General features: G+C 36.0%; 1 protein-coding gene across 1 annotated transcript in view; it reads left to right on the top strand.

Annotated features, from left to right (window-relative positions):
* LOC123872704 (neuroligin-1-like) overlaps positions 1–14,353 on the top strand; it is a 100,130-nt gene that overhangs the window by 59,360 nt on the left and 26,417 nt on the right. Inside the window, exons 2-4 of the mRNA XM_045917548.1 lie at positions 4,868–4,926; positions 6,449–6,783; positions 7,488–7,705. Coding sequence (XP_045773504.1) covers positions 6,593–6,783; positions 7,488–7,705 — 409 coding nt within the window. The 5' untranslated portion in view covers positions 4,868–4,926; positions 6,449–6,592. The remainder of the gene's footprint in view (positions 1–4,867; positions 4,927–6,448; positions 6,784–7,487; positions 7,706–14,353) is intronic.

Raw genomic sequence — 14,353 nt, 5'->3', positions numbered from 1 at the left:
AAGCATTATTGTTTAACTTTAATAAATTTAAGTAAGCAGAAGGTGTGGGCAAGGCGTGTGCACTCGATGTAACCAATAAATTAAACGAGAACAACTCGAGAGGTGAAATACATTGTAATTGTAATTTGAAGTGGAACCTTGAATAATTGAGAAGCTTTAAGCTCTGCGATAAACCTGGATGCTTCTACTCCTCAGTTACCGAGCAAACAGTTGAGCATGTACTGAAAGAGTGTTCCCGCTTAAGCGTAGCTTGGAGTTCGAGCAGAGATCTCTTAGGCTGACATCTATAGAGTGCACTTTGACTTAAGACTTATGCTCAGACTTAAAACACTGTTGAAATGAGACAGCGTTATACCACTGTCATAAGTCTGTCTCGTTTTAACTGAAACTTAAGTCTAAGCAAAGTCAAAGTGCGGTATATACGAGTAGATCTCAACCTCCGTAAGAGCATTATAGATCATAGAATAGGATAGCTTTTTATTCGAGTAGACTTTTACAAGTGCTTTTATAATAGTCAAAATACCATAATTTGGTTTGGAATGCCATAAAAAGTTAAACTGTCAGAAATATCGCAAAAACTTTTCCGTTTAATTAAGTTGCTTCTATAATAACTTAAAATTTAAAAACCCCCGACACAAAAACCTCTATAAGAAAACTAGAAAAGAGCTGATAATTTTCAAACGGCTGAACCGATTTTCTTGATTATAGCTAAGAATACTCTCGATCGATCCACTTTTCAAACAAAAAACCTAAATTAAAATCTTAAAAAAAAAACTTTTTACGTATTATAATGTAAATGTAGTCATATGAGCTGTTCTGTTTTTTGGAGTCAATGCTAGTGTGGAGTGAAATAAATTAATATATCACACTGTCATGCGAAATCCCAGATTACTTCCTTCTTCCATGCCCAGATCCGATGCTTATGTTTGCGAGGAAAATTAGACACCTTACGACTGACGTTAATACAGGAGATTATTTTTCTTGTTTTGATTTATTACAGGGTTTTATGGAATATTATTACAGCCGAACAAAATATATTGTTAGGATTATGTGTGTCAACTACTAAGTATTACTTAGTCCCAAAATTCTATGATTGAGTGAGACATAAATAAGTAAATAAATCTAAAAATAGTCTGCGTCTATGTTATTTTTGGATTTTAACTTAATCAACGCCTAGCCCAAACCCTTAGACCAAGAAAGTTGACACAGAGTTTCCCTTTATAATGTAGACAAGGCAAAATTTTTTTCGGAATTCCCAAGGGAAAGAGAATAAAGAGGATTTACTAGAGATATTTATGCCAAGCGAAGCTGTAGGTGGTCACTAGTAATTCAATAAGATGTTTTTATAAGAACTAGGTACCTATCTGCATTCTACAATTTGTATCTCTAATCTGTACTTTTTTTTAATAAATAAAATTGAAGTATCTGTTTGAACGGGCTAATCTTCGAAATGGCTAACCTTATTTTGACGGTACTTACACAGACAAGTAGAGGATTAACCAAGAAGTAACATAGGCTACTTTTTTAACCGACTTTGAAAAATGGAGGAGTTGTGTTTTTCTACCTATGTACACTGATATCTCCGAGATTTCCGAACCGATTTGCGTATTTTTTTTTAAATCGATAATGGAACTTTGCCAAATTGTTTCATAAAAAATTTGAATTCTAATTTCTCAATCCTGATGCTGCAGGGGATCTGACCAATCCACGCGGGCGAAGCTGCGGGCATCATCTAGTAATAAATAAATTGTATGAGGTATTTTGGTATACATAATTCAAAAAAACTAATTTATCAAGTTAACCTCGTAACATCGGAGTGAGAGAAGTGATATTTTGCGGCAAGACCTAAAGCTCGATCAACCCTAAAAAGATTAACATGTTACCCACAATTTGCCGCTGACACTTTAGCAAATCCCGTCTACTAAGATTTTAAAGACGCTTCCTAACACAATTAACATCGGCATGTGAACTTTCTAATGAGTGCTCGGGGTTGTACTTGCTTTAAAATTGGCTACTACGGAGAGTTGCGAAGTAAATGCTTCCTTTGTTCCTCATAGTTAAAAAGTGAAGCGAAATTAGCTTACGTCTTTATACTCGGAAAAAAGAGCATTATGAGGTAGATTTTATTATATTAAACCCGCATTTAGTGGTTTTGTTTCGTATTTTTTTAAACCGTATCCTTTTTTTTCTATTGCGCCACATGCATTGATTGTTGGAACTTTGATCAAATTGAAACCTTTTATGCAGTTGTGTATTTGGCTTGTATTATTTTGTGCCACAGTTTATGGAATGAATAATAATTAATCACTGAATGGATTTTAATGAAACAATTCTAATACTTCGGCGGACTTGGTTAATCTCAATTCTAAGTGGTTAACGCTCTTTAGAGGTACCTTACGTGGTTTGTATAAATTTTAAAGAGCAGCTAGGTAATTGTGTTTTTTTTTTTTGTAATTGTTTTGGCCCTTTTATCGTAAGGGCTTGAGGAATCAAATTAAAGTCTTTGTGCTATTAACAATAAATTGTTTGTTAAAATTACGTATTTCATTTATTAATTTGTAAACGCGTTCGCATTAAAAAGGTCTGTGAAAATATTACGGAAATTTCGAAAATAATTTCTTCAAATTAATTAGGCCAAGGTATTATTAATGGGAACATGGAAACCTTTTTAATTGCAAACATTTGTTAACTGAAACCTCAGGTTAAATGGAAAGGGGTTTTTTGTTAAAAACATCCAGAAATGGAAACCCTTTTATTATGGTATAGTAATGTTTGATAATTTAAATTGATATTTTTATTAATAAACAATTATTATTTACAACGATGTATGACACTTTTAATAAAGTACAATTGAAGTATAATTAGGTGTAAAATTTACAATTTAAAATCCAACCTAATAATAAATGGGAAAATGTGTCTGTCTGTCAGTTAGCTTTTCACGGACCATCTGTTTTAGGAAATTTGTTGCAGAGATAGCTTTCATTCCAGGAAAGCACATAGGCTACTTTTGGTACCGGAAAAACAAAGAGTTCCAACGGAATTCTCACAAAAACCTATTATTAAAAACTAGTATTCTCTATCTCTAGTGAACTTATACTTTAACTATGGCCATCTGACGTAAATATGCCATGGTATGGAACTCACTCAAGGCAATCTAATTCATTCATTTTTGATGTGAGTTAAGTATGTAAAATAATAATAAACACATAATATAATAAAGCAAACTGAGGCAATTCATGTATCACTCGTAAAACGTTTCTGACCTACTTCTGGCTCAGCGCAATGTCATATAAAAAGTGATAATATTATTCGAGTTATACGTCGTCGAGTGGTATAACAGTGTGGATTTATTATTTAATTGCAAAAGTTATGATGGCGATTGCAATATTTTTATTTCATTATTACGACTTACGTTCATTCATTAATAAGCTGTAATTTAATCTTTATCTGAATGTTTTATTGTAGTTAGTATTCACTGCGTTGTTTTTAAATATGTAAATATAGAAATACAAAGATTTTTTATTGAAATAAACTTTTACAAGTACATTTTAATCGTATTTCCCACTGGTCCAGTATGTTTTTCCTACCGAGAAGAACCTGCAAGAAACACTTTCGGACTTCCTTGAGGCGGTGCGCAAGAGTCGCAAGCTAATTTTGGTTTTCAGTTTGCCTATACGTATATACATAATTTCCATAAATTTTTCTTACAATAAAAAAATAAGTGATCTACATGATAATGAATGTAGATCACCTATTTTTTCTTCTTACAATAATTATTTAAATAGGTATATTGAAAGGCCTATTTCCTAAAATTTAGACCTCTAAAGGGAATAAGTGGTTTTAATTTCTTTTAAATTATAATTTGTTATGACATAATTATGCAAAATTATAACAATAAGTGTAAAGAGTTTTGCGCAAATTAAGGCGCCTACTTAAAACTTATGATTTACCTTTAGAGGGAAGTTAAAATTCACGGAACTTATTTCTGAGTTTGTCTAATTTGCCTCATTACCGTGCCAGCAGTTTCTACGCCAAGTTAAGAAAAATCAATATTAAGACATATTAAGTAACGACTGACTAACGAGTACTTCAATGCAAATTATCTTTAAGTACAAAATCTCTAACAATTATAAATAAATCCTTTACTCAAAATTAATTTTGGGAATTGTTCGCAAAGACTAAGGACAGTTAATTTTCGGGGGAATGATTTGAATATCTGGCTTCAACAATGGGACGGAACGGGACGCCTTTACGCCCGTCTTTCCTAAGTTTGTTACGAAAACCGGGAAATTTGTTTAAAATTGTGACGTTGTTGTTGTGTTTGTGTTCCATTAAATTATACGAACGGCAGGTTAAGTTCGTCGAGGTAAACATTCCCTCACCTACGCCATCGTCGCCAGCCGCCCAGCGCACTCCAATGATATTTGATTAAAATGGAAATGATACGAATATTTACATATTAATTTGCTTTACCGTTGTTTCCAATGCAAGGCAATACATATTTTTACCACAGGGAGGTAATCTTCGTAATTAAATAAATCTCTACTCAGTATTTAAGTATGAATGAATGAGTGAAGAAATGAAAAGTTGGTTAAATGTTTGTGCTACCTGTGCTTGGGTACCTTCTTATTTCAATCACCATTCCTTAGTCATATTACTCAAAGTCAAAACCTTTTATCCAAACTGGGTATCATTGTACACTTTTGATTGTCAATTGTCGTAATGATGATAATTATTATTTAAAATCAATTTTTACCTATTTTGTTTGAGCGTTTTAAAAAAATAACCAGGTACAGTTCTCGAAATTGGACACTGTACATCGTTTACGATCTAAATTACTTCTAAATAGTGTTTTTCTTTGTTCCAGAATAAACAAATGGTTGGGTTTTTAACATATGCAGACATCCAGTCGAAAACATGACTTGGGTAAGTTTTAAATGCCTGTTTATGTACCTAATAAACTCGTATTAATTTTTTTTTTCGTATAATTTCGATTATTTTACTTGTCTAGCTTTTAATCAAGAGCCAAGACTATCCGGATATTAATAAAAAAATACAAATCTTTATCACCTAAATTTCAGGATCTTGTTTTCCTGATTTCAAATTTGAATAGATACTAATTATTCACTTATTAAACAGTAATTCACTTTATGTGAACAAGTGGTTTAATACAAAGTCTAAATTACTTATTCTAAATCACCCAGTAAAAAATCCTAATTTTGTAGACTAAATTTTTGCACTATGGATGGGGTTGCTTAGTATTTTTAAATAATGGTATAGTTAAATTAGGTTTGCATTATTACATGCGCTTTGAAATAACGATTTTATAAAAAGAAACCGATTTATATTCAGCCTACGTTTAATAATGTTTTGTTTGGAAAGCTACTTGTACTCTCGATAAAGCATTGTTGACCTAAGTCAACAATGAATATGACCTATTCGTTCAATATCGAGCTTCTGGCTGAAGAAACGGTGAGGGATTGCTGCATTTTTGAAATAATGAGTTCATTGCGAGTAAAAGTATGCAATCAAGGGTACTCTTGACTTGGAAAAAATGAGGCGTAAGCTTTTCACGTTTTACTGAATATGAACAGATTGTTTTATTATTCAGTATTCAAGAAGTTTGTTTATTTAATAGTCATTTTGTTTGGTTCGTAGCACCGTAGTCGTAGCATCGTGGTAGTCTCGTAGACACTTTCAATACGATGTACGAGATTTCACACAATGAAAAAATTGTTGTAGTAGATATGAATGCATATAGTATTTATAAATTTATTTAGCAGTGTTTAATCTGCGATTATTCTCTTTCCCCAAGTGAAACTTTTATCCACTTAATACAAATTAAGGCTCACATTTTAATGAAAGTGTCGTGGTATCATGCTAGTGGCGTCCAATCAGACAAATTATTGACGACGAGTGAGTATATTCTATCACTTATCGCTAATTTTTATTAGCTTGTAACAAACTGACAGTTTAGTTGAAATGGGCTACGCCAGAAGACTTGCTGCATCGCCCCATCATTTAGATCTTTTTCTCTATTCTCAGTCTTCCGTTTCACTACGTATGTCGCCAGCTCGCTTCGCTCGCCATATACCCCTTTGTTCTACTCGACCTTTAAGACTTGCTTCAGTCAAAACCTCCTTCACGAGCTTCTTTCTGGCTTCGCTCTGTGCAAAAAACTTTAGTAATGAGGCAGATTAGTTTGTGCGGAGACTAAGTGATCAGATTCGTTCCGGGCTAGTTAGGAGGTACTCCGGCTACTGAAAGCATGCTTGACACTGCCATTAAAAATTTAACCTTATCAGTTTAATCAGTTCAGGTTAAGGGGTTTTTCTTTAAAGTTGATAATTTAACTCGTGGCCATCTCGTGGCAGGATAATTTTTGTTACTAAACGACCACTTGTGGCCGCCTAGACCTTTTTATTAATTTTAGCTATGGTGTTAACAGTGGCCGCGAGCGCGCGAGAAGGCTGTATCAGGATGAGCTGGCGTATGGGGCGGAGCGCGCGCGCGGAGCGGGCCGCGTGATGCGCGGCAGCGCGCGCGTAGCCGGCGGCGCGTCGCTCGCGCTCGCGCCCGCCCCGTGCGCGTGATGCGCGCGGACTGCGCCGCGCTATACGCGTGGCTCGTCTGTTGCGCTGCAGCTCTCTCTACGCACAAGTATAGCACGCGCGTGATCCGCACCAAGTACGGACCACTGCGTGGAATCGTGGTGCATTCGCATCCACAAGTGGAAGCCTACCTTGGCGTTCCTTACGCAACTCCGCCGCTTGGAAGTCTAAGGTTGATATTTAATAATATAGTCACACTATCAAAACGAGGGTTATAAAACCTGGGTTTCAGATCTTAACACAGTTGCTACACGGTTTTTTTATATACAAAGAGAACGAGATATCTATAACTTACACTGTACTACGTTATAAAGTAAAAACCCTCGATTATTATTATTATACTGTTGGGTCTGCTACTTAGACTTCTTTTGGGTAACTCAATTAAAAATAAACACAGCTATGCCGAGCCGTTTGGTACCTCACGACTCTATTTTCAAAAGTGCTCACACGCAAGCAAGTAACGTCAACAATCCTTTAGTCACCATTTTATGCATACAGTCCCCTACAAAACTCACAACAAAACAATTATTTCATTGTTCAGATACTGCAAAAACTTACATCATGAATCGTTTTTAACCCCCGACCCAAAAAGAGGGGTGTTATAAGTTTGACGTGTGTATCTGTGTATCTGTGTGTCTGTGTATCTGTGTATCTGTCTGTGGCATCGTAGCGCCTAAACAGTAACTAATGAACCGATTTTAATTTAGTTTTTTTTGTAAGAAAGGTGGCTTGATCGAGAGTGTTCTTAGCTGTAATTCAAGAAAATCGGTTCAGCCGTTTGAAAGTTATCAGCTCTTTTCTAGTTACTGTAACCTTCACTTGTCGGGGGTGTTATAAATTTTTAATTTACACTTGTAATAGTAAAGTTTGTGACAGATACATGCCGCCGGTGACGCCATCGCAGTGGCGCACCACGCGCCTGGCCGACGCCGCCGGGCCCGCCTGCCCGCAGCTGCCGCCCGCCGCTGCGCCGCGCGAAGAGGCGCTGCTGCTGCACCCACGCGCGCGCATCCGACAGCTCGAGCGACTCTTGCCTGTACTCGCGAACCAAAGCGAAGATTGCCTTTACGTCAACCTCTATGTGCCTGTAAATGGTATGTGATTTCCATCCTTGTGAGAATAAAAAACCCGTCAAGTGCGAGTCGGTCCTCACTCTTTTAGGGTTCCGTACATAATTATGAACATCATATTTTGGATGTATCAAATATTTCTTTTCGTTTCGTACTACACCAAATACCAAAATTTCAGGTTTGTAAACTCATTTCGTCTACGAAGTACGAGTTAGAGACCTGTGACACGCGGACAGACTGACGGACAGACAGACAGACAGCAGAGTGACATTTAGTAGGGCTACGTTTTTACCCTTTGGGTACGGAACCCTAAAAAGAGAGCCAGTTTATGTGGCAATATGGGGTATGTAGTGGGATGAGCCGTGATAGTCTAGTGGTTAAGTCCTTCGCCTTATATTCAGGAGGTTGGGGGTTCGATTCTGGGCACGCACTTACTTTTCATCTATACGATAACATAGTGAGGAAACCTGCATGCCTGAGAGTTTTCCATAATGTTCTCAAATGCAAATAAAGAAAGAATAAAGAATATAGAAGCTTCTGCCGTGGATACTTACCATCCTACCGGAAAAGCCGTGCCGCCAAGCGATTTAGCGTTCCGTTACAATGCTGTGTGGAAACTGATAGGGGATATATGCGTAATAAAACTAGCATACCTCTTCCAAGTTAGCCCACTTCTATCTTAGAGTGCATCAGCACTTACCACCAGGTGAAATCATAGTCAAGGGTGAAATTTTAATAAAAAAGGTATTCATACGATTGTTTCATTTATTTTTTACTGAGGTATCTTAGCTGACACAGTCTAAAAATCCAATAGGTAATATGCAATTCTGGCATAGGTATTGGACTTTCAATATCGAGCTGAAAGTATTTACTGCTTGGTTCAGCTAGTAATATCGTGTTTGCCATTCCATAGCTCTGCCTCCCTTGATACAGCTTTTAACGGAATTTGTGAATATTGCAAATTGAACGCCTATTTCTGCATTGCCTCGGGCAAATGTGTTTCTAATTTAAACTGATCAATTAGTTTTATTAGGTTTTCTAAGTAAAATTTTTTCATTAACAAATTCCTAATAACATTTTTGAATTTCCAACATTTCTAATTTATTCCTCAGATCAAACTTATTTGGCGATTGAAAAATTGACACTAAGACGTATACTTAACTTTTCGTATTATTATTAACTAGCAGTGATAATATGTGGTGGGTGGTGGTAATAATGTGTACCTACTTAATTACTTAAATTTGTCATAAGACATACACTATGGTTAATTTCACAGATCATTTAATAAGCTCAATGATCTGTGGTTAATTTACTTTCATAAAGCAAGCACTTCTTAAAAATTTACCACGGGATGTCAGACCCTTAGATTTTATTAATATTTATTAAATTATTACTTAGTTAAAACAAAATTTGTTTTTACTAATATACGCTACGAGCGCTAAAGTTACTAGGTATCTACTATATGCCGATGTTTATACTTAACCTATTTCCAAAACGTGAACTGGTTATTCAAATCGAATGGAATAATTTTAAACCATGGCCGAAACTTCACCGTCAATTGAGCAATTGAATTTTATTTTATAAGATCATATAATGGAACAATCATATTGTAATGGAGTGGCGCTGTTTCGGTTAGGGTGGCGATTCGGAGTTTTGGGGGTGCCCTTTAATCCGCGCCAGTTATTCATTATTTATTCGGACCATTTCGCCACAAATTCAGTGTCCGTTAAATAAGCCGCTTTTCAATTATTTACCACTACACAACTGCGTAAGGCTTCGCAAATTGTAAAGTACTTACACTGTGGGAACAAATTCACTCAATGTTTTATTCACGCAAACGCGAATGGTAACAAAAAATGTGTTTCATAAGAGCGTGGTTTATGTAGAGTTAATTCCACCTTCTCTATTACGTCGGAGTCGACGATTCATCTTTTGCAGTGACTTATTACAGATAATTCTATAACTATATGATAAATAGGATGTTCGAGCCCAGGCACGTCGAACTTTTAGGAGTTATGTTTGTTTTGTGAAGGTAAACATCGTGTGGAAACCTGTATGCCTGAGTGTTTCTCTATAATATTATGAAAGGTATGCGAAGTCTGTCAATCCGCACTTGGCCAGCGTGGTAGACTATAGCCAAACCTTTTTAATCTTAAGAAGAGACCAGTTCTCAGTAGTAAGCCGACAATGGGTTGATGACGATTATGATGATGACTGGGATGTGATTTACTTCATCATAAAATCATCACGGTTAGCTCCCCTATACTTCTCTACTCTTCAGTTACAGTATTTTTCATTTTCTCAGGTAGATACATAAGATTTATATTACCAGCTCATTGATTACGTAATCTCATCTAACCTCCAGACGAGATAGATTTAGCTAGATCGTAACTTTTTCTGTCTCTCGCGGTAATAGCAAAGCTTAAAAAGGAAGGAGGCAATTTATAAAATGGATGTTTTTATGTCCCTACTTTTTCTGCTACTTAAGAAACATCTTGTACCTGATTTAAACATTTTTCTTTTCGGTTTAAGTATACGTATTTTAAAACAAATTAATTGTGAAGATGGTCTTGGTACCTAATTAAAAATTTTGCACTTTGACAATCTAAGGTAAAGTGTCCTAAGCTCCTGAAACTTATAATGTTGTTCAAATAATATTATTGTAGGTACTCTCAGCTGATATTATAATTATCTTTTATAATCCGTATTTATGTGTTTTATATTAAAATGTCTTATATTTAAAAAAAATTGTTATTTTATTTAAGATCGATTTCACCAACGCAAATAAGTCTTATCCGAGAGTAAATTTAATATTTTGGCAGGTTTTCAATAAAAAAACTGTCATCAAGCCTAATTTATTTCTTAGTAAAATGTCACTCGACGTTGGTGAAATCGGTACTGTTATCAAGTTTTGTTTTGGATTAATATTTTACCTAGCAATATCTTAACAAAAAAAAGTAGGAATGTAAAACTGTATTTTCAAAGTTAAGAAACGGTAACAATAATCCAGGAAGAGTGCAAGCTGTGAGTCATTGAGGAATACAATTGGACAGGAAGAGACAACGCAAAAGGGTGTCGAGGCCTCAATTCCGTAGTGCATTGCAGTGCATACAGCCCCCTGCAAGCAGTGCGGAAGTGAGGCTGAGGTCTCCTTAGGCAACGAAACCACACCCTGCTTACGGAAGATGAAGAATTGTGATGGAAGACGAGAAATCATTTAAAATAATTTAAGCAATTAGATGCCTAAGTGTAACTTTTCAGTTTCACCAACCGTAAATCTTAAGTACCGAATGTGCAAGTCGTCACTAAGTTCTAAAAATACGTTAGTCATTTTTTGGCGGTTTTAACATTTCAAAGCCTCGCTAGTCTCGCGATTCGAAAAACGCGACTTTTAAGCGCCGACCACACAGGCCGCGTATGCGTCGCGTAAGCGTAGACGTAGCGCGCACTATTTGCGCTGTAATGTATGGAACTCTAAGAGACATGGCATACCGCTTGCGTAGCGTGAACGTTCGCGTAGACGTAATGCGTGCAGTTATGTCAACGGATTCACGAGCGTCAGTCGTAGACTACGCGCGTGTCACGTGTACGTGCTTGGTCTGAATCGGCTTTCATTGTGAATATTTGACAGATTGTAGACAGTATTTGACAGTAGATTTGACTCTTTAAGTTGAATTTACGTTCGCACTGCAGAAAATTAGTTAATTTTTTTAATCTGATTTCAAGAGTTGTTGAAATGTCAACAAAAACGCAGTTCGAAACAAAAAAACAGAGTTTTCAACATGTTTTTCTGCAAATATTTCGTCAGTGCAAACTCACTGTATAAGAGACTGGTGTCACGTTTTTAACTTGAAAAGTTACGCTAAGGCCTCATTTGTAGTAACAAAGTGTAGTAGATATTCCAAGTAGACTTTATTAGTTTTATTACACGCTTAAATTACTACGGCTGTGCGTATTTAGTCGACGTAAATAGGTACGTGAGTATAAATCGTAATACTTTTAGTGGAAATCACTCACGATAGTTTAAACGCTAAAATTTATTAGATTTAGTTTACTCTTTGTATTACAACAAAACTATTCTACTTTTACTGGGCGTTACAAGGGTAGTCAATATTTTATCTGTAATTTTTGCCGAATTTGCTAATGGATCAACAACGGGACTGGGATTTTCTTAGCGACGAGGAAAAGTCAATGTTATAACTCAATTGCCAGCCACTTAGAAATTCGATTCGCCGTGACAACATTGATTGGATAAATTTATTTTCTCCTAAAACGTTGGACGGCGGTATAATCGAATTAATGAGAAGTAACTGATAGAGCTGGCATGCTATCTTTTAGGAGCTGATTTTACTTTAAGAAAGAATTAATAAAATTTCTGAACACGTTGGTATATAATGTGTTTCTAGGTATATGTATAAAATTAATTTTATCTTTCTTTGTCCCTAAACATAAGTTCCCATATCACCAGTCCACCAGCAGTCACCAACCAATCACGAACAAAACGATGTTTGCGAATTGACTTCAGAATATTTTTGAAACCATTTTCAAATCGAATTTCGAGTGTTATTTGAAAACATGTTTGTGATTGGTTGGTAACTCAAAATTAACGTCCACTGAGGTTTTTGGCTCTATCATTTGTACGGGATTACGTAACAGAGAGAGTGCTATACTAGAACTTATTTCCACTGATATATTTGAAGATAAAATTATTTATTAGCAAAACTACAGTGATAGAGAACTGAATTTTCAGTCTTGTCTTGTAAGAAATGCTGTGACATTTTCTAGCGAACTGTCGATGTCATGCGACTTGAATTTGCATGCATCCCTCTGGCTATCGCAGCGGGGTATTGTGCCAATTGGGCGACTGAATTCCAATTGCATCGAAATATCACACTTCACACTATATAATATTATAAAGGCGAAAGTTTGTATGTGTGTTTGTGTGTGTGTGTGTGTGTGTGTGTGTGTGTGTGTATGTTTGTTACTCCTTCACGCAAAAACCACTGGACGGATTTGGCTGAAATTTGGAATGGAGATAGATAATATCCTGGATTAGCACATAGGCTACTTTTTATCCCTGAAAATCCAAGAGTTCCCACGGGATTTCGAAAAACCTAAATCCACGCGGGCGAAGTCGCGGGCATCGGCTAGTAATATTATAAAGGCGAAAGTTTGTATGTGTGTTTGTGTGTGTGTGTGTGTGTGTGTGTGTATGTTTGTTACTCCTTCACGCAAAAACTACTGGACAGATTTGGCTGAAATTTGGAATGGAGATAGATAATATCCTGGATTAGCACATAGGCTACTTTTTATCCCGGAAAATTAAAGAGTTCCCACGGGATTTCGAAAAACCTAAATCCACGCGGGCGAAGTCGCGGGCATCGGCTAGTTTTCTATAAAGGGAAGATGTATATTTACATGCGAAGTCAGATTTCTTTGAAGGGTAAGTGTAAATAATAATAAAATTGTAACCCTTATATGTTTGTTATTATGTTGTACTAGCCGATGTCCGCGACTTCGTCCGCGTGAATTTAAGTTTTTAGAAATCCCGAGGGAACTCTTTAATTTTCCGAGTGCTCCTACATTGAAGACACCTATTCAGCCTCCTTTTGAAGGCTTCAATATTGTAGCTGAGGGGAAAACGTTAACCAGATAGGTATTTCATATTCTACCAGTGCGTATTAGATAACTGTATAGATTTACTATAAATAATTTTGACTATTGTTTCCATACGAGGTGTTTATGTATTAGAACGACTGATTAAAAAGTTCTATGGTACTTAGGTTATAATAAATTATTTTACATTGCTATGGTGTCAGGTGTTAGGTCCCCGACACTGAACTCAACTTTGACTCCAGGTTAGAGTTCAAAACCGGGGTCAAGGTAAGTCAAGCTCTATGAATAATGATACCTATACGTATTGCGTTTTCTCTATCTGTTAATAAATAAAAATATTCTTCCAACTTAATAATTTTTAAGTCGGTGATGTAATTTAAGGTATCTAGATAGGCATACCTAAATAAATCATTGTATTTTTGTATATTAAATATATTATGTGATCATTATAAGACGTGTACTAGATGATGCCTGAGATTATGATCGTATGGATTTAGGCTTTTTTTTTTAAATTCCGTAAGAGCTTTTTGATTTTCCTGGAAAAACTAGCCTACGTTTGTCTTCCACCCATAACGTATGGTCGACTGGTCGCACGGCAACTCGCTAGTACCGCTAGTATGGAAATCGCCGTGTGTATGCGCATGGAGTCGCGGCAACTTCGTGCGCATAACTTCCATATACGAGTAAATTACAGATAAATAACCGCGTTGCCGTCGGGCGTCGATCGAGTTGTCCGGCGACTGTGCGTAATGGTTCTTTAGGATGCAATCTAACTCTGTACCCAAGGGATGAAGCCTACGTGGATATAGGTTTATGAAAATTCCGGGTTTCTTCTTGATTTGATTGACTTTTTGTTAAAGTGTAGCCTATGTCCATTTAAAGAACACAAGAAAGAACAATGAAAATTTAGTGCTAGTGCATTTAGGAACAAAGTGTCTTTCAATGAAAACTAACAATAAACTAAGATAAGTTAATGGACCGATTCTTAGATATATAAGTACTTTTATAAGTTTAGGTTAATATAATATTACTTATTAGCTCTACTCGTAGGCTAGA

The sequence above is a fragment of the Maniola jurtina genome, chromosome 1, assembly GCF_905333055.1.
Source record: "Maniola jurtina chromosome 1, ilManJurt1.1, whole genome shotgun sequence".
NCBI classification, from domain to species: domain Eukaryota; kingdom Metazoa; phylum Arthropoda; class Insecta; order Lepidoptera; family Nymphalidae; genus Maniola; species Maniola jurtina.
This window is presented reverse-complemented; position numbering and strand designations above follow the sequence as displayed.